Raw genomic sequence first — 24,247 nt, 5'->3', positions numbered from 1 at the left:
AATTCCAAAAGCTCCTATTCCCTCTTCTGGCCTCTGTGTGCCCCAGGCCACGTATGCTACACTACATGCATGCAAACAATATAGCCATGTGAATCTTTTTTCTGATTTAAAAAAAAATACTCCTATGAGGTATATATGTGGTGTTAGAAAAACTCACCAAAGTCTGGAAATGAAAAAGACTAGCTCAAGGCCCAAAGTTGGCCACATTGCTTTCGAGTTTAAGGCATAAGGTAATGAACAGTTCGTACGTGAAGAGCCACTGGATGCCATCCCTCTGGTGTGGTCAATATGGCCTTTGTACATGTAAGTGTTTGTTCTTTCAGGAGTTCATCTTCTGAACATTGCCTAGCGTTGGCCAAAACATCTTTTAATTCTGTTCTCCTCCTGTTGCAGCTGAGATACCAGCATGGCCTGGGGACTCCAGACTTGAGGCAAACCCTTCCTAACCTGAAAAACTTCATGGAGCACGGACTGATGGTCAGGTGGTGAGTATCTTTACTGGGTGTGGCTGGGTTGTGGGTGAGAAGCCTGGAAAGCTCCTCAGGCATCCCCATTGCTCTGCGCCTGCCTGCTGGGCTGCTCTGCTGCAGCGTGACATCTGAAGAAAAGATTAGGCAGCCATCTCAATTTGTAACCTAAGCTGGGCTCTGGCTGAGGCCATGGAGCACCCTCTGCTGGAGAGGCAGGTTATAGCAGATTCCACTGGGTGAGGAATCCTGGAGTGTGACTCCTGGGAGAACAAGCAAAGATTGGAGCCCTCACTTGAGCATCAGGACCAGCAGCCAGACTTAGAGTCTGCGTCCAGGGATGATGCGAGGATGGACCTCATGCTTAGTCACGAGGGGACCAAATGCAGGCGGGCTGCCGCCCAAAGCCTCTGCATTAAAGTGACTCACGTGACCTAGGTGGAAACTGTGGGCTCATCCCCTTGGGGATCTTGAAGCGCATGTCCTGGAACAGGGGGCACTGCAACTGCTAATCTTGTAAGTGGGAATCAGACCCTGAGAAGGCCGTGGCTGGCGGCGTTATGTCTCTTGGAAGAAGCGGCTGCCGAGCCCAGATATTCTTATATAATGTGTGGATGTGAAACTTGATTTCCTCATTGGTAATCCTTGCCCACTCATCTTACCAGTTTCCTGTGAGGAGGATCAAGTGAGAGGTGAGGCAGGAAAAGCACAGTCCTGGCTCCCTTCTCTCCTGTGCCGTAGAGACGGGCCCTGGGGGTAATGAGAAAATGACATCTGTGGGTGATCTCCGGCATTTATTTTGGTTTCAGACTTTTTTCTTTATCAAGAACCCCTTTAAGCAAACTCTCAGCTGTTGAAAGAATTCTGCTCAGAATATCAAAATAGCTGTCAAAGTTTGGTATTGACCTCAGTGCCCAAATGCAGGGAAAGAATCAAGGTTTAGTGCGAAATAACAACAGTGGCTGCAGATGTTTGTCCCCATCCCTGTAGCTCTGAGCCAGGCTCTCTGGAGGGTCAGGTGATGTTCCACCCCTGACCTCAAGGCGGGAGAGAGGCAGCCACAGCCCTGCCCGATCGCCACTGTAAGAGCCAACCCCATCCTCAGCACAAAGTAAGCCTGTATCACTCACTGCGGAACTCTTCTCCACCTGGCAGAGAGCACCACCCCGAGCACCCAGTGGTCCGTTCCCATACTTCCTGTTCTGTCTCACTGTTTAACTTCTCCCCAGAGGCTCATCCCTCCTTCCTAATTATTATAAGATGTAATTGCTCTATGTCTGGTTGTGGCTTGAGGATGTGCAGTAAATGGCAACTCTCTTCTCCCTTGACATTTGGAACCATTTGAGAGAGGGGATATAAGAGACAGACTCGCGTAATCAAAATGTCAGTTTTATTACTGATAAAGCCTCTTGGAAAAAGTGGCTTTAGATCTGTAATAAAAAGGGTTTGCAAAGACATCACTCAAAATTAAACTTCCCCCGAACATTAGATCAGGAGAGCCACAGCTGTCCTACAGCACGCCGCAGAGAGCTGTCTACTGACTGCCTGGCAGGGCCCAAGGAACGCCGAGCCAAGATTATACAGGCTCTGCCTCTAAATCACCCCCAGAAAAGTTCTCTAGTGAGGGAGTGTGAGGGGACAGAGAGCCCCGTGCAGCTCCTAAGCAACTGGGAAGAGGCCCGTGTGCTTGGCCTTTCTGAGACAGGGTAAAGTTCTCACTCCCGTGGGTCTGTAAAGCTCCAGTCTTAACTCAGAATCTTGATTTGGAATTCCGTTTGAGTCATTTGAGTCATTTGGTTGCTTGATGACATTGAGCCTTGTTAACCATAAAGATGCTCTCTTTTGCTGGGCACGGTGGCACATGCCTGTACTCCCAGCTCTTGGGAGATGGAGGCAGCTCAGGTTTTCAGGCCTCAGCGAGTTTGAGGCCGGCCAGAGTAAAATGAAACAGTCCTTCCTCCCTCCCTCCCTTCCTCCCTCCCTCCCTCCCTCCCTTCCTCCCTCCCTCTCTTCCTTCCTCCCTCCCTCCCTCCCTTCCTCCCTCCCTCCCTTCCTTCCTCCCTTCCTTCCTCCCTCCCTCCCTCCCTTCCTCCCTCCCTCCCTTCCTTCCTCCCTTCCTTCCTCCCTCCCTCCCTCCCTTCCTCCCTCCCTCCCTTCCTTCCTCCCTCCCTCCCTTCCTCCCTCCCTCCCTTCCTTCCTCCCTTCCTTCCTCCCTCCCTCCCTCCCTTCCTCCCTCCCTCTCTTCCTCCCTCCCTCCCTCCCTTCCTTCCTCCCTCCCTTCCTCCCTCCCTCCCTCCCTTCCTCCCTCCCTCCCTTCCTTCCTCCCTCCCTCTCTTCCTTCCTCCATTTTTTTCTCCCTCCCTTCCTTCTGTCCTTCCTTTCTTCCTTTTTTTCCCCCCTAATAGAGTTTCACATATCCCAGGTGGCTCTGGCAGGCCTATACCTAACTCTCTCTCAGATTCGTGACTAGCGCAGTGGCACGCGCCTGTAATCTCAGCACTGGAGTTAAAGGGAGGGGATCAGAAGTTAGAGGCCATCCTCAGCCAATAGCAAGGCCAGCTCATCTACATAAGAGAAACCTTGTCTCAAAACAAAGAAAAAAATTTTTCTTGACTAATTTTGCTTGTAACATGAGCAAACATGGCGTTGTAACAGCCTCACAAAATAAAATGAGGATCTTTTCCGCACCTGCTCTTTGGAGCGGTTCATATGGGATAGGGCTCATCCAGGTCTTAATGGTCGGTAAGAAATGAGCAAAAGGCTGGTGGAGTGAGTACTGCTTTGACAGGACTGTTTGTGTTCTGTAGTGTTTGTGTTCGGTTCCTGTTGAACTCACTTGATCTGATTCTGTGCTCTCCCGCATGCCACAATTACTTTCATCCAGCTAGTGCCTCCTAAGTTCCGTGCACCCAGAGCAAGGGGTGCCTCCTAAGTTCCGTGCACCCAAAGCAAGGTCACTTGTCCTGAATGATCCTGCTCAGCATGTGCGTGCCCTCCAACACTGCTGGGGACCGCTGCCTCCCTCCCCCAACGCTTTTACTCCTCCTGCTCTTTTTTTTTTTTAAGATTTATTATGTATACAGTGTATACGGTATTATGTACACCTGCAAGCCAGAAGAGGGCACCAGATCTCATCTAGATGGTTGTGAGCCACCATGTGGTTGCTGGGAATTGAACTCATGACCTTTGGAAGAGCAGCCAGTGCTCTTAACCTCTGAGCCATCTCTCCAGCCCCCTACTCCTCCTACTCTTGACCACCAGCCTTTCTTCTTCTACAGCAGGGTGGGTGCAGTTTATCTCCCTGATTCTACTTGTCCCTCTGCCATGTACTCTCCGTGGTGGTGCGGGGGGGGGGGGGGGGGGGGGGTGAGAGAGGGTGGGGAGGGAGATCACAGCACTTTATTGCTACTGTATACTGTAGCTATTAGGACCTGCTGAGATACCTACAGACAATCTACCCAAAATTTTTGTCAGTGCCTCTCGCTGCCGCTTGGCTGTCCTTCCCCACCTGCAACGCTGTCTTTTCAGCAGCTCTCAGTTCTAAGGCACAGAGAAATTAAATGGCTGTGTAGTGCTGTTGACCCATGAACCTCGAGCAATGAAAGAGAATCTAAGTCTCCTGGCACCAACATAGCAAGCCCATTAAGCCCCAAACTTAACATTTACTTAGTGCCCGTCTGGGCCAGCCATGCCAGCACATTAACACGAGTGTGCAGAAGAAGCAGCCGCTCTCTAGTTCACTGATGAAAAGTGGGCTGCTATTTTCAAGACAGTACTGGGAAAGTGAATGGTCCCTAATGGTTCCAAGTCAAGACCACCACAGGAGGCCAGGCTCTGCAAACCTAAACAAAGCTGGAGCAAGCCCTTCAGCCTCAGGAAATCCGAGAATTTCCCAAAGCCTCTGTAGACTGGGGACGCCCCCACCCCACCTCCAGCTCAGCTCATACTCCTTAGGGCAAAGGCCAAACAAACTCCCCTCCTCCTTGGGGAGACTCTTAATGTCTCAGCTCCTGGGGGAGACTTAACATCTTTTAGGAAAGGGAACACTTGTGCCGTGGTTCCCACTGGTAGACCGGTCCTGTGGAGGAGCGCTGTGGTCTGTCCCATTGGTGTTGAGGACTGCAAGCCAGTGGAGGATGGTGGGTTCACCCAGTTACTCAGGCAGCATCCAAGTTATGTGACATCTTAGTTTGTTTGATTTTGTACAGAAAAGACAGTGGTAGAAGCTCTTTTAATGGGGTGGGTTTTTTTTTCCTTGTCTATTACAGAATTCTTACCTAATATTGTCGGCCACTACCTGACCAGTCCTAATGTGAGCCCCTTTTCTTCACACACACAGTTGCATGGGTGTGGTTCTCTCTGGCGTCTGACAGCTCTTTTTTAGGTGATTCCTGTTTCCCCATCCTAGCTTCCAGGACCCAGCTAAAACTGCCAGCTGATGCCAATGTGGGCAGCAGAATTTCAGCTTACAGTACACAGTACACAGTACAGTACACTGTACTGTGGGAGACTGTACTCCCAGTGCTTTGGTTAAAATCACCAGAATGCCATCCAAGCACCTTTTTCTCTTCTTTTTCTACCAGCTACAACTGCTCCAAGACTCAAATTGATGGGCACTTTGAGAGCTGCCTCCGGACTGAGTTGTGGTTAGTGGGGAAGGTCTTGCCATCTGCTGCTGGTGGCCACCATGTGATGATTTCTCAAGCATGGAGCTGGAGAGTGATGTCTGCAGACAGGGCCTTGCACCCCAGTCATAACACAAGAGCAGTCCACCCCCTGCCCGGTCCAGATACTCCCCTGCCCGGTCCAGGTACTCCCCTGCCCAGTCCAGATACTCCAACAGACTGAGGTGTAGCTCACGCCCTTCTTCATGCAGTCACTGCCAGGCACAGGGCAGAAGTGGGACACAATGGTGTGTTCCCTCAGCGGCTCCAGGTCACCTCTGAGGTCACGCCACCACATCTCTCCCACAGGGCTTGTGAGCAGTGTGCACTGGTGTGTCCATTCCTGTCACCTGTGCAGCCCCAGCCTGGTACAGAGCAGTGAGTGCTAAGTGTCTCTTCTTTTTCTGGGACGTACACCTGCAATGGCATTCACACCACTTACAGTCTAATCATGGTGATGAAATGGGAACAGAAAATAAACAATCAAAAATAAAAGTACAAAATGCTCTAAGAAAGGGAGCAAGTTACCTGACGTGCAGAAGGCCCTTTACTGGCTGCTCTGAGGACTGTTGGCCTTCCCTGAGGGGCTGGTATTAGAGTAGGCTTGGAACACAGAATGGACCTGGGTATGGAAAACTTGGTAAAAGACAGTGGCTCTCAGCCTTCCTAACGCTGTGACCCTTTAATACAATTTCTCATGTTGTGGCGACCCCCGAACCATAAAATTATGTTCATTGCTACTTCATAACTGTAATTTTGCTACTGTTGTAAATCATAATGTAAATATGTGTTTCCCAGAAGTCTTAGGTGATCTCTGTGAAAGGGTGGTTAGCTGCACAAAGGGGTCATGACCCACAGGTTGAGAACCACTGGTGTAAGATTATGTGGTGCAGTTAAATGGAAAGAGCATGGACTATGCAAATACTAATACCTCTGGCTCAGCCTCTCAGCAAACCTGAGGGTGGCAGGACCTAGCCAACAGCAGTGCCATTGTGTCTGTATATAGGTGCACCGAGCATGCCTCACTTAGTTAGTACGGGTGTAAAGTGGGTAAGCACGTCATAGTTATGGTTTTAAAGATGATTCATTCTTTGTTATCGGCCTTTTGCTTTTTCTAAAGTCCATGTTTATTTTACAAATAGGTATTTGTTCGGTTCTTGTGTTCTTTATATAATGACTTGCTCTCTTTAACACTGATGGTATAAAATCATTAACTGTTTCCCTCTCAAGCACCCCTAATGCCTTTCTGCGGACTCCGAGAAAGGCGCCCTGTGATTTGTTTTCCTACACACTTCCACAGTTCCTATCTTCTTCCTGACTTTTAGAAATCCTCATATTTAGACATCTTTCCATGTGTGTTTATGCTTGCAACAACCTTGAGAGAGGGTTAGGGCAAGAATTACGATCACGGTTTCACAACTCAGAAAACTGAGCCACATGAGTCGCATGACAGTCACTGAGGGAGGGCATGCTTGTCACACACCGTCATGCCTGGTGCCTGTTAGTGCCTACTCTGTGCCTTCCCTCCCTCTCCAGCCCTCTGACCCTGTGTCACCTTATCCTGATGCCCATTACCTTCCCAAGGATACCCCCAAAGTCAAAGCGAGTCTTCTAGCAGGCAGTGTCCTGGTGGAAGCTTGCCCAGGTACCTCACAAAGCTTCACAAGAACTGTGTAACGGTCCCTTTAGTCTGTTTAGTGCCTGCTCTGTGGCTAAGAGGCAGCGAGAGAGCCCAGGCGCTGGCATCTGGAGGTCAGGGTACTCACCCATAGTCTGTCCTGCCTGAGCGCTGTGGCTCTTGTTTCCAGAATAAGACTTGACAAAAAAACAAAAAACACGATTTCAAAGCCATCTATCCTGTTTCATTCAAGGAAAATTTTATTCTAAATTTAATTTTTCCCTATCAGAAAGCATAAATTCACTATCACCTTCGTGCATGACAATATGACACAACAAAGAGAGTATGCAGCTTGGGGATCGGAGAGTGTGGTTGTCAGTTTCCACGCTATCATTTAAATGCCATAAGATTTTTAGCATCAAGTTAGTTTTATTGATACTAATAGTACCAGCCCTGCTTCCCAAGCATATATATGTAGCATATATCTGGCAAGGGGGTTAAAAACTAAAAAGAACTATGAAATAATAAGCTGGGCTAGAGAGATGGCTCAGCAGTTAAGAGCTGCTCTTCCAGAAGACCCAAGTTCAGCTCCCAACACCCAAACTGGGCAGATCTGTTAACTCCAGCCCCAGGGGTCTGATGCCCCCTTCTGGCCTCTGTAGGAACTGTACTCACTTATGTACACATACACAAAAATAAAATTGAACCTGAAACAGTAAAGTGAGTAAGTTTTCGTGCTTTTGACAATTCAAGTGTGTCCTGTGCATCTTGTACTGTTCAGGAGCTGAAGGGCAATTTAAAAACAAAGTTTGTGCTGCCTGGGCTTAGCTTCCATTGGTTTAGCTTCTAATCTAAAGTAGCTCCGACGATTAAATGTTTTGAAAGGCATGCCTTGCAGAGCGTTCTCACAGCGCTCACTGACAGTGGCTGTGACTCAGTAGGTAAGAGCCTCTTCCCTTCACTGATAAGACTCTCCACTCCCTTGCTGCCCTGCACCTCACCTTCCGTCCTCTGTGCTCCTCATCCTCAGGGATGGCAGCGAAAGACCATCCAGTCTCGAACTTTCAGCAGCCCTCGTTCCTTTACCCCCACCGTGTTGCTATCTTGCTTTCCTTTGCAAACTGAGAAAACTGAGCACAATAGCTTTAAGTAGAAGTAACAAGGAAAGGTCGATAGCTAAGAACCCTGTCCCTAGGGTGGGCGTTTGTTTGTTGTTTGTCACAGGCCTAGTGTAGCCCAGTCTGGCCTTAAACTCTTGATCCCTGCCTTACCCCCCAATGGCTGAGAGGACAGGTTTGCACTGCCAGGCTGACTTTAGCTTTGTCACATTTAGAAAAAAATGTTTCAGTAAACTTATATCTACAGTAAACATCCAGTGCCCTTTAAAATCAGCACAACGTGATAGTAGTGAGAGTGGCTGAAAGTCTCACGTCCAAGCAGATCTCCTCCCCTCAGCCTTTCCCTTAGTCACGCTTAGGCCAGAGTCAGAACTGGGCTCTGGCAGGTGACCTCCAAGGGACTTAGAAAACACAGCTAGCTGATGATAGTCTTTAAACTTAGATCAGATGACATTGTCTTTGAAGTCTCAGGAGTACTACTTAAGTGTCCCACGGGTTGCTTTTGAGAGCTGGCTCTCGGGCTGCTATCCTAACACAAAAAGCGGAGCCTAGTTAAAAGTAAATGAGAAAGCAAGTTTGGCTAGAGTTATTTACTCTTAGGATAGCCATTTCAGAAGGAGCCTTGACGGGCCATCTCCCTGCCTCCAGACAGGAACACACAAGGCATATGGGCATCTGTGGGGCTTTAAAAGACCTTGGAGGGGGATAGGCTCCTTCCATAACTCGTTCCAGAGTTTAAACACCCTCACTTCAGGAAATTCTTTTTTATATTTAACTTACAGCCCCCCTCCTGCGGTTAACACCCATTTCCGCTTTCTTCTGTCTTCAGTCAGGATGGAGAACAGCTGTCCAGCATCCTTTGTGCTTAGGCTTTCTGCCTGTGACAGAGTTTTTCATTCAGATGGACAGCTTTCTCCCTGCACCAGCAAGTCTGATCCAGATTGAAGACGTTTACTCTTAATGTTTGTGTCTGATTTCTGTGTGCTCCTCTTGATTATAATGTAATATCTATTCAATAAGAATTAGAAGATATAAAAAGTAGCTGCCAAGTGCAAAGATGAAAACACTGTCAGTGCAGCCAGTTCGCAAGGCCTGTGGCAGGGCTTAGTCAGTAAATAGCATGAGCAACAGATGCAAACGGCGGTTTCCTGGCAACTGCATTTTAACAGGCAAGAGGAAACAAGTAGGTTAATTTTTAATAATGTATTTGATTTAACTCAAATAAGATCCAAATTATCTAACTAAAATAATGCCAACATATACTCACTACTTTAAAATTGTTTTTTTAAGATTTAATTATTTTCATGTGTGTGTGTGTGCCTGAGCATACTTATGTGCACCACATGTCCAGGATCCTGCAGAGGCCAGAAGAGGGCACTGGATCCCTTGCAAGCGGAGTTACAGGAGTTCTAAGCTGCCATGCAAATACTGGGAACCAAACCCAGCCCTCTGCAAGAGCAACAAACAAGTGTTCTTAACCACTGAGTCCTCACTCTAGCCCCTCAAAACAATAAGATATTTTGCCTTACTTTAAATCCATCGTGCCTTAGACTTGCCACACCTCAAATCAGACTGGCTGTATTTGAAGCCCCAGGTACAAGTTACTGTTTGCACCCTGAGCTCTATACAGTGATAAATCGCAAAGTGGAAGAAACAAGAAACAGATTGCTAGGTACCTCACATATGGTTTGGTTTCGACGTCTGACTCCACAGCTGATACACACAGGCCGCATGTTATGCCATCTTAAGCACCCTTCCCTTTGTTTCTAGCTCCCTGACGGTGTGCGTGAGCATGCACGCTTGCACACCCTTCCCACAAACATATTCATGTTCTCATTCACGTTTTCTTCCTTCAAACTTCAATCCTTGACTAACATCCTCCAAGATGCCACCAGATGCCACCTCCTCTGCCAAAGCCCCCAGCTGACTCGCTTCTTGTTGTAATGTGCATCACATACACTGTGCTGCTGTGGTTGTTGTTTTCTTCTCTGACTGCAGGAAACTTGGTAGTGATACAACTTTCTTTGTGTGTCTCGTTACCCAGAACCTCACAGACTGACAAGCAGCAGATACAAGTTCTGTGATGTCTGCAGGAAATGTGTTTTGAAATACAAGTGACACTGCAAAGCTGGGTGGCAGTGACAAGTCCTACAGTCAGGGTGTGTTCAAGAGATCACTCAGATAAGCGTGGTCGGAGGAGCTAATGAGAAAGAAGGAGGCACTCGAGCTGGGTTTTAGAGGGTGGTTATGTTTAAGTGAATGGAGAGAGAATCCACAGAGAAGCCACTTTAAAGGATGCTGTTTTTCAGGAGGCCTCCTGCTAATGTGCTAACAAGGACTAGCAGGTAGCATCTCCAGAGCCCCTAATTACAGTAAATTCAGGAAGGCTTAGTGATAAGCTCTTTGTTGACCCAACCCAGAAGTGACCACTGATATTAATTGTTGGGTTTAAGCTCAATTTAGAATATAATTTCAAGAGTGTCAGCTTCAGCAGTTTCTGTAAAAATCATCCTGCACTGCCCGCCCAGCAATTCACCTGTTAGTGAGTACTCAGTATATCCTTAGAGCTAACCAGATAGCTGTTACTAGGCCAAGAATCCTTCCATCGCTCAGGAGTCCAGACCCATTATACCCCTACAACTGGGGAAGCCGAGGGACTGAGGGGCGATGACCCAGCCATCAGAGCACTAAGGTGTGACAGAGCTGTGTAGAGTCCAACGTCAACGCTCACGCAGCCCAGCCTCCCTCTCACTGTGTTCAGAACAAAGTGTGTTTCACGCAGGGTCCTCCGTCTGCTTCTCCAGAAAGGGAATCCTGCCATCACTTCTGCTGCTTTCATCCGTCCCTCAGCTGCACCCTGATGTCATCTGTAGGCTCATCCTCTCCAACTACACATAAACCTAGAATTTTCCTTCCACACAAAATACCCTAGGTTTGACCCCCCAGCACAGCAAAAACAACGAGGTGACAAACCAGAGTTCTGCTCCTGCAGGTGAGGACTGGGGCCCTCTCTTGTCTCACCCCGTTCTTGTGTACTTCAGTTCTGCTAGCAGGCTTAGCCTGGTCGCCTCGGTCTCGGCACAGCACATTCTGTGCCCATGCTTGCTTCTGTGTCTCTGTTGCAGGTGCCATGAGCCTGTGGTGCACTGGTCCTCTCTGTTCAGCGCACAGAGCTCTTAGCTACCATGCATCCTCTTTTTCCCTGCCCAGCAGGTCCTGCCCGCCTCGCCTCTCTCTTCCACTGCACAGCCTGCAGCCTCTCAGCAGCAACTCTGGGCACTTCCTGGTTTCCAGCTGCAGCTACAGAGTACATGTCCCCAGATCAGTCACTCCGTGTGTGTGTGTGTGTGTGTGTGTGTGTGTGTTAGTGTTAGAGAGAGAGAGAGAGAGAGCCGATCCTTGCCTAAAACACATTGTGCTGGTCAGCTGTTACTATATAACAAATATGTGAGAAAAATCAACTTATATGAAAAGAAAAGGTCTGGGCTGGAGAGATGGCTGAAAGATTAAGAGTACTCACTGCTCTTCCAGAGGGACCCGTGTTCGATTTCCAGCACTCACGCTCACAGATGGTGGCTCAAAACCATCTGTAATTCCAGCCCTAGTAGATCTGGCCCCCTCTTCTGGCCACTGAAGGCCAGGCAAACATGTACACACACACACACACACACACACACACACACACACACACACACACACACACCAGCCTGTCCTGTAGCTAGCAAAGAACTCTACTAGGCCTGGAAACCTTGGCCTTTTTCAGGTTGTTGCTCTGTCACAGACTCTTATCCTGTGTTCACACCTGCGTGGTACATGTCTGAGGCAGTTGTTTGACGTTTGTGACTTGGGTTCTATGGCACATGCCTGGCCCTCCCACAGAGCAGGAAGTGTGGCTTCTCTCCTTGCTGTTAGACCCTAAGTCTAGTCCCGTGCCTGTGCATGCGATGCTCACTGTATGCTGGAGCAGAGACCAAAGGCGTTAGTTAACATCCTGCTCTAAGCGTGTGCCGCACCTCTTTAGTAGGTCAGCGGGCCCCAGAGACCAGGCTCCTGGAGTGCTCAGACTGCTGTGGAGCAGTGTCTACCTGGGGCACAGCTGTAACTAAGGGATTCTGCCCAAGGCTGCAGTTCCTCTCACCGTGGTGGCAGAGCAGTCTGGTTTTCTTTTAAAGCAACACACAACCGAATCCCATGGTTTAATCCAAGTCAACGTTTATTAGAAACCTGATGGTAGCTTGGCCTTAGCATATCTTTCAAAGACTTCGTTTCACAGTTTCTGTCATTGGCCTCAGGAGCTTCCTTTAGCTCCTTTCCAAGGCTGGTTTTAAATTTTGAGAGCATTCTTGGGCCAGGACTTTAATTTCCCCGGCGGGCTCCTTCTGTGGCTGGGCTCTGTGAGACTGTTGTTCCCCTGGCTTCCCTGGCAAATGGTAGAGGGATTTCCCCCTCCTAGTTTTCAGCATAAACAGTTTACTATTCCCAGGTTTCAAGTGCTGTCCAGACACTGCACGGGGTCCCAGGCTGTCATTCCCGGACCACTTTCCATGTTCCCCTGTAGGATGTTACTTACACTCCACATAAATGACATCAAGATGGGCTATGTCTGTTTCTGCAGACCATTTTACAGTCCCACTAATGTCCGCCGCTTGACTGAAATTTCAGTATATTAATTTGTCCCGATTTCCTAACGTGAAAGTTGATGGGTGGTTGAGCTGACCTGCCCCATCCCAGGACCTCCCCATGGCCCCATGGACACTCTCTATGTATTTCCGGCCCAGGAGTTCAGCATGGAGGTGGAGCTTGGCTGAGAAGCTCCCACCATCGTCCCTGGCTGGGGGGGGGGGGGGATGCAGGGTAGGTGGGGGCAGGCGCACTCCCTTAAGCTGGGCCTTGTGCTCAGGCCCAGGAGGCTTGATCTGCAGCACCTCCCCTCCTGGCCTGGGGAACTGATTGCCGCCGCTGCCGATTTTATCCTTTGCCTGTGGGGCTCTGTCTTCTCCACCTTCATCTTTCCATCACAGCTTAGTTGAAACCATCTAAGGACTCCGTGTTCGCCTCTACCTTTCAGTGCTGTTTGCTTATTTTAGTCAGACTTTGGCAGGAACCCTTCCAAGAGGAGCCCAGGGGAGAGGTGGCCACTGGCACACAGTTCAGCCTGTGCTTTGGGCCCAAGATTGTTTCTATTTTTATTTTGTTTGGAGTTTTTGTCAGCATCCAGGGCAAAGATTAAGCACTTACACTTATCTGGTAATGGTGAGAGGCCCTTAGATCCCTTGCCTGTGGCTGGGAGACCCTGCTTATTGCTGTTAACCCCGCTCTCTCCTGGGAGATAAGATCTAGCTGTTAAATTTGGCTTCCACGGGAGGAGGCCCTGGCTTCCACTTGATCAGAAAGAGGGAAAGGAGAAAGATAATCCCACCCTTGGCTATATTTTGTGAAGAGAATAGTAGTCTGGTTTATGGAGGTTTGTTTTGTTTTGTTTTAAACTAACTATGTCATAATTTCTTAGCTGCCAAAAGACGTAATCCTACCTCAGCTTCGCCTTGGCAACCTGCTTTTGGCGCCGGGCGCAGCCCTGTCATTGCTCTACATTATTTTAGCAGTAATCTTTTAGAAGGTGAGAAACGATTATTGCTTTTTAGCACAGTTGACATGATATTGGCACCGAGCAATACCGAGAGCTTCAAACACCCTGATGGCCGGACACCAACCTAAACAGCCTAGGTAGAGCCGTGAGGTCAGGACTGCTGTGAGGGGGAGAAAGAAGATCAAACATTATCTAAGAGTTGTGGTCCTCGTCCCTCTTCTCTCTCTCCCTCTAAGTCTCCCTCGTCTCTGAGTTGTAGCTGTAGATTTTGGCTCAGATCCTGACAATCAGGATTTAGTGTTGACCAGCTGTGATCTGATAATGGTCCTCGGAGGAAGCATTTGCAGCGAGGGAAAACTTATCTGAGGCTGAGCGCTGTATCCCCCACTGCTCCACAGCAAGGGCCCCGCTGTAGACAGATAAAACACTCCTCGGTAACTTGGAAAGAGAATGGGAGAAATTGCCCAACGTCATGAACTCTCCTGATGTGGGACCTTGTTTCCCCCCCCCCCTCTCTCTCTCTGACACTAGGGGACACTATCACTCACTGGCCTACACGCGCACGCCCCCCTAGCCTCACCTCCGCCCCAGGGGGGACCAGGGCAAATGGAGGCATTTTGGTGACAGCAGAGACTTAAAGTCCTGGGAGCCAAGACAGAGAAGGTCAACTCACGCTACTCAGATTTCCACCCAGTGGCCCTGTGACTTGGGTCAAGTTTAACCTCCATTCGGAAGTTTCTTCATAAGCGAGTGGGGGTGCTGTTTGTCGTATAGCTTGTACAGGGGCGTGGTGTCGTGTAAAGTGCTAACACATAGCTCTTCACAGATGCCCGCTTTATGAGTAAGTAACAACTTGGTGACTACCTGTTTATTGTACTCAGAATCTTCCTTAAACACCTCATTTAATCCTTACTATTTGGTATTTCTTTACTTGTGTGTTTTGCTTGCTTATTTTATTTTGTTCTCAGACTGACTTTATAGCCCTAGCTGGCCTAGAACTCACTAATAACAATCCAGGCTGGCCTCGAGCTCATGGACAGTCCTCCTGTGACAAGTGAGTGGCCAAGGATGTCAGGAAAGAGCAATGGGTCCCCTGGAGCTGTAGCTACAGGTGGCTGTGAGCCTCCCAATATGGGTGCTCAGAATTGAACTCTCCAGTCCTCTTGAAGAGCAGCAAGAGCTATTAACCACTGAGCCATCTCTCCAGCCCCTGCTGCCGGTGGTGTTTTGAGGCATGGTATCATGTATCCCAGGCAGGCCTTGAACTCAGAAAGTATGCCGCTGAGGGTGACATTAAACTCCTGATCCTCCTGCCCCTACCTTCCAAGTGCTGGGATTACATGTCTGTGCCATCACAGCCAGCCACGTACTGCCAAACCATTTACCGAAGGGACAGAGAGAAGCAGAGGATGTCAAGAACCACGTCTTAGATGAGCGCCTCCTCCTGGGGGTTTCCTCTCCTAACCTCTTCTCTTCAAAGCCGAGTCTAGGAGCTTCAGGCAGAAACGGGGTGGCGGGACAAAGACAGTAGAGTCAAACTGGGCTCTAACGTTTCACAGATTGATGTCATCGCAAGGTGCCTGTGTCCAGGCTATTAAATTGCTGGCCACAGGCTTCTTGATTTAGGTCAGGAAAATAGAGCTTTCCTTTCGGCAAAAAGCTCTCCATGAGCTAAATATATAGAGAAAAACGATGCTTTGGGGGTTCAGGGAGAAATGGAATGTAGACCTCAAAGGATTCTGGGAAGTTCTTGTGGTCCCTGAGCAGCTGGTAGATCATCTAAATAGGGCATTTTAAGCATTTCTGCTTTACTCACAGCTTTCTCCACTCCATACTTCAAGCGGGAAGAGCCCGCCCATTCACAGCAGCGGCTTTGGTTCACTGATTCAGTGCTGTCCCTTTCAGACTCTCCTCATTTTCTTGGTTTCTGTTTTGCTTTAGTTTTAGTTGGAGGTTTCTTGAGACAGAGTAACTTGGTCCTTCTGCCTCATCTCCCAACGGCTGGATCACAGGCACACACTACCATGCCCACTTTGCCAGGGATTTTAAGTGTGTTGCTTTATTTAGTCATAAGCTGGGTCTGATGATCAATTATTCAAAGTGAAAAAACTGCCCCTGGTCATGTAACCAATAAATGCGACGGATAATCAAACTGAACCGGGAGTGGAGTCCAGGCCCCCGGACATCCTTTCTCCAGAGAAGGCTTTACAGCCGTGGAGACCAGGGAGAGTGGCTGGCTGCCGCAAATGAGGGCTCCCAGAGTGAGAGACAGCAACCACCTTCATCTAGAGGGCTGGGGCTCTAAACCAAACCTGGCCAGGCTGTCCTCCTTGACCTTTAAACTCCAAGCCACTTGGCCCCTTCCTATTCTTATGCTTGACCCTTGAAGTCCCTGCTGTCTCACAGCAGGTGGCTGCTGTTAGGTCACTTAGCTGCCCCTGATATGGTTAGGCTGTTTACCAGTCTCTGCCCCCCACCACCACCACCACACTAAACTATGCTCCATAAATTTGCAATTAGCGTAGCTTTGAGCTGTTGTCTTTTGTGTGCTTGTTTGTTTTTATAATTTTTTCTAATGGTAGCATCAAACACCGGATACAATGTTTCCAGTGTGGACACACAGCAAGTTAGAGACTCATTCTCTCAGGACACTACTAAGGAGAGGAGGCAAACTCCGTCACCTGAACTCAACTGAAGGCTCTATACCCAAAGTCTAGGGCTCAGAACATACAGGGCCCCTTAGCAGGGGCTGGGTGTCAGAAAAGGCTACTATGTTTCCTGCTACACCCACACTGATACTCTGGGGAGGTTTTGTTTCCTTCCCGCCTTTCCTCTCTGCCACCTCACTTCCTCCTTCCCTCCCTCCCTCCCTTCTATTGGCAACACTGCACATTCAACCCAGGGCTTCACACTTGTCCTATGTAGCTTGAATGCTCTCAACACTGAGCTATATCCACAAGCCTCTTGGTTTTGTGTGTGTGTGTGTGTGTGTGTGTGTGTGTGTGTGTGTGTGTGTGTGTGAAAGAGAGAGAGAGAGGGAGGGAGGGAGGGAGGGAGGGAGGGAGGGTGTGTTTTATGTAAGTTTAAGCATAGAAATTCCTTTTTATCACAGCTCATATAATGTACAAGTTTCACTTGAGAAGCAAATTGTCAATGACTTAAAAATTGGTCACAACTAGTAACCCTGAATTTTAGACTCTTCTGTCAAATGAAATAATCATGAAGCAAAGCTCTAATCAGACCCAAAAAAAAAAAAAAAAAAAAAAAAAAGAACCTTAAATAAAACCTGCTTATCTGTTTTTTCTGGTCAGTTATTAGCCTTTCTCATCACTGCCATTTTTACTTGTATTTATTTATTGGGCAAGTTTCAAGTTTCCTAAGTTGGTTGCTCCCTCACACACACACACAAAAAGACCCTGTGGATCCCAGGATCAAAGTCAGATCATCAGCCTATGAGATATGAACAGCCATTTGGTTTCTAACAGTAAAAAGTTTAGAATCATCCTAAAAATGAGGGAATAATTAAATAAATTACAACATTCCATTCATTAAAGCAGCCTTTTAAAATGATATTTACCCAGAGGTTTTAATGACACATGACAGCAGGATACATAATTATGTGGGTTTTTTTTTAATTAAACATACATAAAATTGAAGTATAAAAGAAAAACATCTAAAATTAATAGTAGTTACTTGATGGGCAATAGCTTATGATAGGGTTTTTTATGTGTAGTTTATGTTGTTTTCCTGTGAGTATAAATTACTGTAATAATTTAAAATGCATGCATAGTTAATGTATAATTTTAATGTCATCATTTAATGCCTAGCTATTCAGAGCTCGGCTATCTTAAAAATCTGGAATATTGCTAAGATTCTCAATGTAAAAATGCCCATCCTGACTGACTAAAATTAATATTAATTAAAAGTAAAGTTCACATACAGAGCATACCATGTCTGAGACTTAATAATCCAATGCCCAGAGCTCGCAGAACAAAACGTAGTGCGCGCACCATGCACGTGCTTATGTGCACACTGCACACAGTCCTTAAATGTACAGGGAAATTAGTCTGTGTGAGTGCTTCAGCCACAGGAAGGACAGGAGCACCCTAGTCTGTACCAGTGGCCCTGAACACCCTGCAGGCTCCACTTGGTCAGTGCTTAGCAAGGGGGTTTCATGTTAGTAGCCCAGGCATCAAGATAGCCCTGTTTGTTCTGCCAATGTTAAATCTATTAAAGCTTTTCCATCTCACATAGCTCAAAACTCAGAGGGGAAAAGACAAGAGTTGGCTAAAACGATGAGTGCTAGGTGTGTAGAATTCCTCAATGATTTTCAAAAATAACTCAACAACGTTTTGCTGGGTAGCTGAGGCTGACCTTGTATTGCCGATCCTCTTGCCTCAACCTCCCAAGTGCTAAGACTACAGATGTGTTTCATCACATCTGGCTTCACTTTCCTACCATTTATAAGAAAGCATGTTTTTGATAAGTTTCCAGTTTATATCAGACGCTCTCATTTCCTGAACTCCTCTAAGTACCTGAGTGATCCAGAGAAGACTGCCACAAGGGATGCCAGACACGCCCAAGTCTGCCCTGAAGCCTTAGAGTCCGCCTGTGAGATGAGCGTGCACACAGCCAGGCGTTGAGCCTGGCTTAGTGAGGCCTCGGCTGTGGCGCTCAGCCTGTGTGTACCTGTCTTAGGATGCACACAGGGCTGTAGAATTTGGGACATGGTGGTCAGCCTGAGGCTAGGACAGGTGTGGTCATTAGCCTTGAACAACCCCCTCACCAGCCTGCCTTCTCCCGAGGCAGAAGCACACGTTCTGGGGGACTAAGGACGTGGTAGACAGATGTTCAGGAAAATTATTGTTCCCTTCCCACTGTAGCTAATGGGAGGAAAATCTCATCACCTTTCTGTTATGCAAAGTCAAAGAGAGCTGTCAGGGAGTGTGAAAGAAAGAAAGAAAGAAAGAAAGAAAGAAAGAAAGAAAGAAAGAAAGAAAGAAAGAAAGAAAGAAAGAAAGATAGATCACTGAGGGCCACAGACTGCTTCCACCATATGCAACGCACAGCTCGGTGTGTCCGGATGTGTTCCTTGCACTTGCCTTTGTCTACAGAGGGGCAGAGCAGGAGTGAGGGGATGGGTGCTTGAGCCACACAGAAGGGTATCAGGGCCCTCAACCTGGCACGTACTGCTTGATGTCCTGACCTGGTCTGCCTGTAGGAGCACTCAGAGTAAAACAAGGTTGACCAAAATGGGCAGCTCAGCCAATTACAGTGGGTTTCACAGCAGTAACTGAAAACCTAGATAGGCCAGCAGATTTTGCTCAGTTTTGTTCTGTTTTTGTTTTTCTGAAGAACTAGAAAGGCATTTGCTGAGCCAGCGGGGTGGTGCACGCCTGTAATCCCAGCAGTCTAGGACACGGAGGCAAGCAGCTCTCTGGTCATCCTGATCTACAGAGAGAGTCCAGGACAGCCAAGGCTACACAGAAACCCTGCCTTGAAAAACCAAAAAGAAACAAACAAACTTCCCCATTGCCCAGTTTGATGCGTATCTCAGGACCACTTCTTATGAAGCTCAGTGGTGCCATGCCATGGCTGAGAGAGAGATGCCAGGCCGATGGATGAGCTCTCCTGAGTGCCTTCCCTGAGAATAAAAGACTGGAGTGTAATCCAGAGAAGGAGAGTGAATGGTGAGCCAGCTGCAGGCTGTGCGCACTGGAGGCACCTTAGGGCCCTTGTCTTCGTCAGAGCATGTAACTGACATTGTCGTTTGAAAGTAATGTTGCTGGAATAATGGCAGATGCCCCCTAAGCTCCCTGGCGGTTCCCTCTCGCTTCTGACCAGGTCTCTCCTGCCACAGACCTAGCTCCTGTGGTTTCAGTCCTGCCCTGTGGCTGCCCTTTCGACAAGTCCCTTAACTCTGTGTGAGCATCCTCCTCTGAAGGACAAGAATCAGATGGTCCATGCGTCTGTGTGCCATCTGCTGATAAAATTTTATTGAAGCTAATTTCACCCCCACAGCAACATCTATAACTGTAGTCAGCGCTCCCTGCAGGCTTTGCTGGCAAAGCTGCAACTATGGCCAGGGTCTGGCGCTCTACCCCATTAACTGATGGTTATTTATTATTTCAGACTGACTCTACTTTCTTGACAATGCCCCTGTAAGGCCCAAGTGAAATGATATATGTGAAATTACTAAAGAAACGCTAAAGTTTTGTGTGGCTGGACAGTGATTATTATTCCTGGCTCAAAGCAGGCACTGAAGACCAAGTATTGTAAAAAACGTATGTGACCAGCCTTGTAAAAGAGAAGCCATTTCGCATGGTGATGTTTTGTTAAAAAGAAGGAAGGGTTCCCTCGACGCTCTCTGTGTGGTTCTCTGATGCCAGGTGATGAATACTGACTGTTGGAAAGGCCATCCATCAGCAAGTTGCCATGGGCAACTCATCTTGCATGAGCACTTTTCCTAGGATGGGATAGTCAAGGCCTGGCCACATTCTCGGAGACGGCAGGGCCCATTGACATTTCTCTGCAGATCCAGTCTGCAGAGCCTTCAGCTTTCCTGCAAGTGACATGATTTCTGTCCCTTATCCTATCTTGGGCACATCTGTCTTAAATATGTTGAATAAATTTGTGTTGTTTCTTGTTTTAAACGCTATAACAAATACCATTAAGATTGATAATAACCTAATTCTGTGTGGGCATTTGTTTTTTCTTTTGTTTTTGTTTTATTCTCAAATATAAAGCATATTGTTTCCTGTCTGTGTCCCAGAAGGTCTAAACTGAGTTCTGAAGCAGAAAATAACGTCTCATTTTTGTTTGTCTTTTAGCGACAGACATCACATCTCCAGTGCCATCCCAGTTCCAAAGAGACAAAGCTCCACATTTGGGGGTGCAGATGTAGGCTTCTCTGGGGGTATCCCTTCACCAGACAAAGGACATCGAAAACGGGCCAGTTCAGAGAATGAAAGACTCCAATACAAAACTCCTCCTCCCAGCTACAATTCAGCATTGGTACAGCCCGGGGTGGCCACGCCCACCATGGGAGACTCTGAGAGGAAGGTCACTCCACTGTCCTCCTCCTTGGACACCTCCCTGGACTTCTCCAAAGAAAATAAGAAAACAGGCGTAGACCTGGGCAGCAGTGTGAGTGGAGACTACGGAAACGCGGACTCCAGCCAAGTACAAGCGGAAGCCCCGCCTGGGCACCCAGCTGCTGTGAATGGCACTGCACTGCCCAGCGAGCAGGCCGGCCCGTCCAGAGCCCTGCTACCAGGCCAGTGCCACCCGGCCCCCTCCGCTGAGCTCTGCTGTGCAGTGGAGCAAGCAGAAGAAATCATCGGGCTGGAGGCGACGGGCTTCACGTCTGGCGACCAGCTCGAAGCGCTCAGCTGCATCCCGGTGGACAGCGCGGTGGCAGTGGAGTGCGATGAGCAAGTCCTGGGGGAGTTTGAGGAGTTCTCCCGGAGGATCTACGCCCTCAATGAGAACGTGTCCAGCTTCCGCCGACCACGCAGGAGTTCTGATAAGTGAGGAGAGGGGCCAGACAGCAGGACCAGGGCAGAGCCTCTGCCCTCTACCAGACCCAAGCTGCACTTAACCTTTTTAATAATTCCGACACAAATGAGGATCAGTGGAGGAGATTGCTCAGAAGGCTGACTTTGGGAACAGAGGGGACTCAGGGCCAGTGGGTGCCAGTGGGGCCAGTCAGTGAGATTTGCTTTCCAGGCCTGGCTGTTTCCAGGCCAAGGTCACCCTCTTGCTTACAGCTTGAGTCATCTTATAGGCATTTGTCTGTGCTCTCCGCAGAGGGAGGATGGTAAATATATATGTAATAGAACAAACTCACCTTTAGTTTCTCATAGCGTTTGCCCTCGCCATCATTTGTAAAACTTGCAAAATGGAATAGTCAGAAATAGCGTTCCACCACTGAGAGGCCCAGGCCCATCTGTTAGGTTGGTGAAGAAAAAATGGAGCGGTAGTGGGGGCTCCAGAGCCCTCAGCCCCGAGGACCTCAGCCAGCCTGCAGAGCCTGCTGCTGTCCTGCTTCCCAAGGCGGGCCCCGCAGCCTGACAGCTGAGGTGGTAGAGTCACGACTCTGGAACCAGCAGGAATGGTGTTCTGTCTCATCTAGTGTGCCATACCCGATGAATAGCTTTCCTGTGGTGGATCCCGGGGGACCCTCAGAAACCTCAGGGTTACCACAATCAGATGGCAGCCAGCTTCCTTTGGGGCCAAAGTTTTTTATGTGGGCAGATGCTGTGGTCCAAAATAGGGCACACCTCTGGCAATACGCTCCCCAGATAAAGACCACCTAGGTATAAATCCTGTTAGCCTATTCCATTTCAGTCTGAAGGAACCCATTATGTATGACAAAGTGTACGTAGAGTCGGGATGTCCAGTTTGCAGACTGCGAGACAGTGGAGACATAGTTAGATGAAGCATAGACAATGTGCAATTTCACAATGTTAAATTATGTTTTTGAAGTCCATTGTCATCCTGCATTCAGATTTCATTTGCTGTTGCATTATACATTATGTACCCACAGACATTGCCTCAGGGTTGCAAGCTCTAAAAGAACAATTTATTCACATATCCATGTATTGTATAGAAGAATAAAAATTGAATTTACTTCACTTGACCTGATTTCTGCCCCCGTCCCCTCCCCCAGTTTCGTCCTGTTTTGTTTCCTTCCCCCTCTAAGCCTATATGGCTTCATGTTACTTCATAACAGGGCTAGCCTGAGCAAAAGCCGTGGCTGGGTCAAAGCCGATGCTGCCGATTCCATTTGAGTTTGTATACTGTGGAAAACAGCCCATACTTCACCGCTGTATCCCCCGTAGTGCCGTTGTCCCACATAGCTTCTTAGCTCATGGGTGTCATACCATGTCCGTGACCTGTCCGAGCATCCCTGTGCTCAGCCCTGGTGAGCAGCTATGTTGCTGAATGGGCTGACTCGTACCATTGTCCCTATATAGTGGATGCACAGACTTACTACATAGCGGACAGCTGTCCCACTTGGTCTTGAGGTCTGTTTCACTCCATTTGTGGGGGTGATGGAGGCTTCTTCACTGGGTGTTCTCGTTCGTTTCGGAGTCAGAGAAGGTGGAGGAAGTCACCATCGCAGAAACACAGATGCTGTGGAATCCGGCAGGGAAGTGGCATCTCCAAACACCAAAGGTGTTCACAGTGAAGGTTCCAGTGTGGTCGGTGGAAGGTGCCATGTGATCTGTGACCTCCCTAGGGCTGGCGGTGCACCTGAGACTTCGTGCAGATGCATCTGTGTGCGTTCTGTTACCCTGACCCTGACCCTCCTTACCAGCCAGTCTTTGTGTGTGGGGGCTGTGAAGTTACTTACACAGCATGCTGCCCTTGCGTGGGTTCGCACTGCTCTGACCTGATGGGTTCTGCCCATGCTTTCAGCATGTCCCCCCACTGCCAGTGATGTATGCACTTAAATGCTAGTATGCTTGCCACCGGGGTTGGCATCCTTTGGCACTTGCTGTGGCCTGGGTAGAACCTAACCACATTATGTGCAGCTACAGAGTAGGCTTTGCCTCTGTTTAAAGTGGCCAAGGCCAAATCCCCAAATGACCTTATCTCTTACTTATATAATAAAAACAAAATTTGCTTGGGCGATAGAAATTGAACCGATAAGAGCCACTTCAGTTACCACATACTTGAGACAGTTCTAACCGCCTGTACGGATCATAGAATGAATATTTGATTGTGTTTTCTCTGCCCGTTTCCCCTTAGCCACATAAAAAATTCCAGAGATTTCACCCCCTCAGAATATTAGTGTTGGAAGACTGTGCGCAGCTATCCTCTAGCAGTTTTAATGGCGCCCATTTATCCTGACATAACTGGTTATTTAGATCAGTTCTAAATCACCACCAATAGTAAATGGCATGAGACGCCAATCTGTTGGTAATTGGAGGAAAACTCTGTATTTATAAAATAAAATTGAGGAGTATTTATTTTGAGAGTTAAAAGTATATGTGATTTCCCTGTTATATTGAGTCCTGTCTTGAATTTCCATATTGAAGCTGATCTAACTCTGAAAACCTTGTTCTTAAGCAATCAAGCAGTCGCTCATTGATTATCAGACCTGCTCTGTACACGTGTGCAGCACTGGGCTAAGCAAAGTGAATACAGATTGCTCAGTCTTAATCTCTGCCGCGTTTCCTAGTCAGGAGCTGCGGCTATGTTAGCAATTCCTGAAAGCTCACGGTGGTGGCCGTGACAGACATGTAGTCTCCGTCAGACCTGGTGTTACAGAGGGAGGCCACAGCATAGGCAGAAGCCCAGCGGCAAGGTCAGGCTTTGGGTGTGTGCTTGCAAAGCCGCAGGGACCCAGTCAGTATGCGACTCTTCTCGCTGCTGTAAGGAAAGCAACTTAGTTAAGAGATAAGGGGTTTATCTAGATTCACAGTTCCAGCTCACAGTCTGTCCTGACACAGAGGTCATTTCAGCGCGTCACATGCAATCAGGAAGCAGAGAGTGGTGAGAGGCGATGCTTGGCCCACTCTCTACCTACCCTCAGTTAACCTAAGCTAGATAGTCCTTCCCAGGCAGGGCCCAAGGTTTGGCCCTTGTGTGACTGACAGTATTCACCATTCGGACGTTGCAGCTGCAGCATCTTGTTAAAGCAGAGCTGCAAGTCCCTGAGAGCAGACATGCCATTAGAACTGGCTGAGGCTGGTTCCAGTGACACTAGTAACTGGTGACTTTTTTTCTCTTCTTGCATGTGGAAAAGTGCATCCTTGGGGACCTGTGTCCTTGATGTGCATGCT

General features: G+C 48.2%; 1 protein-coding gene across 1 annotated transcript in view; it reads left to right on the top strand.

The window, feature by feature from the left end:
• Window positions 1–22,086, top strand: part of UVRAG (UV radiation resistance associated) — a 260,496-nt gene extending 238,410 nt beyond the window's left edge. The window contains exons 14-15 of the mRNA XM_084773991.1: window positions 394–485; window positions 20,285–22,086. Coding sequence (XP_084630117.1) covers window positions 394–485; window positions 20,285–20,987 — 795 coding nt within the window. The 3' untranslated portion in view covers window positions 20,988–22,086. The remainder of the gene's footprint in view (window positions 1–393; window positions 486–20,284) is intronic.
• The last annotated feature ends 2,161 nt before the right edge of the window (window positions 22,087–24,247 follow it).

This window comes from Acomys minous (assembly GCF_964271855.1).
Source record: "Acomys minous genome assembly, chromosome: 2".
In the NCBI taxonomy this organism is placed as follows: domain Eukaryota; kingdom Metazoa; phylum Chordata; class Mammalia; order Rodentia; family Muridae; genus Acomys; species Acomys minous.
This window is presented reverse-complemented; position numbering and strand designations above follow the sequence as displayed.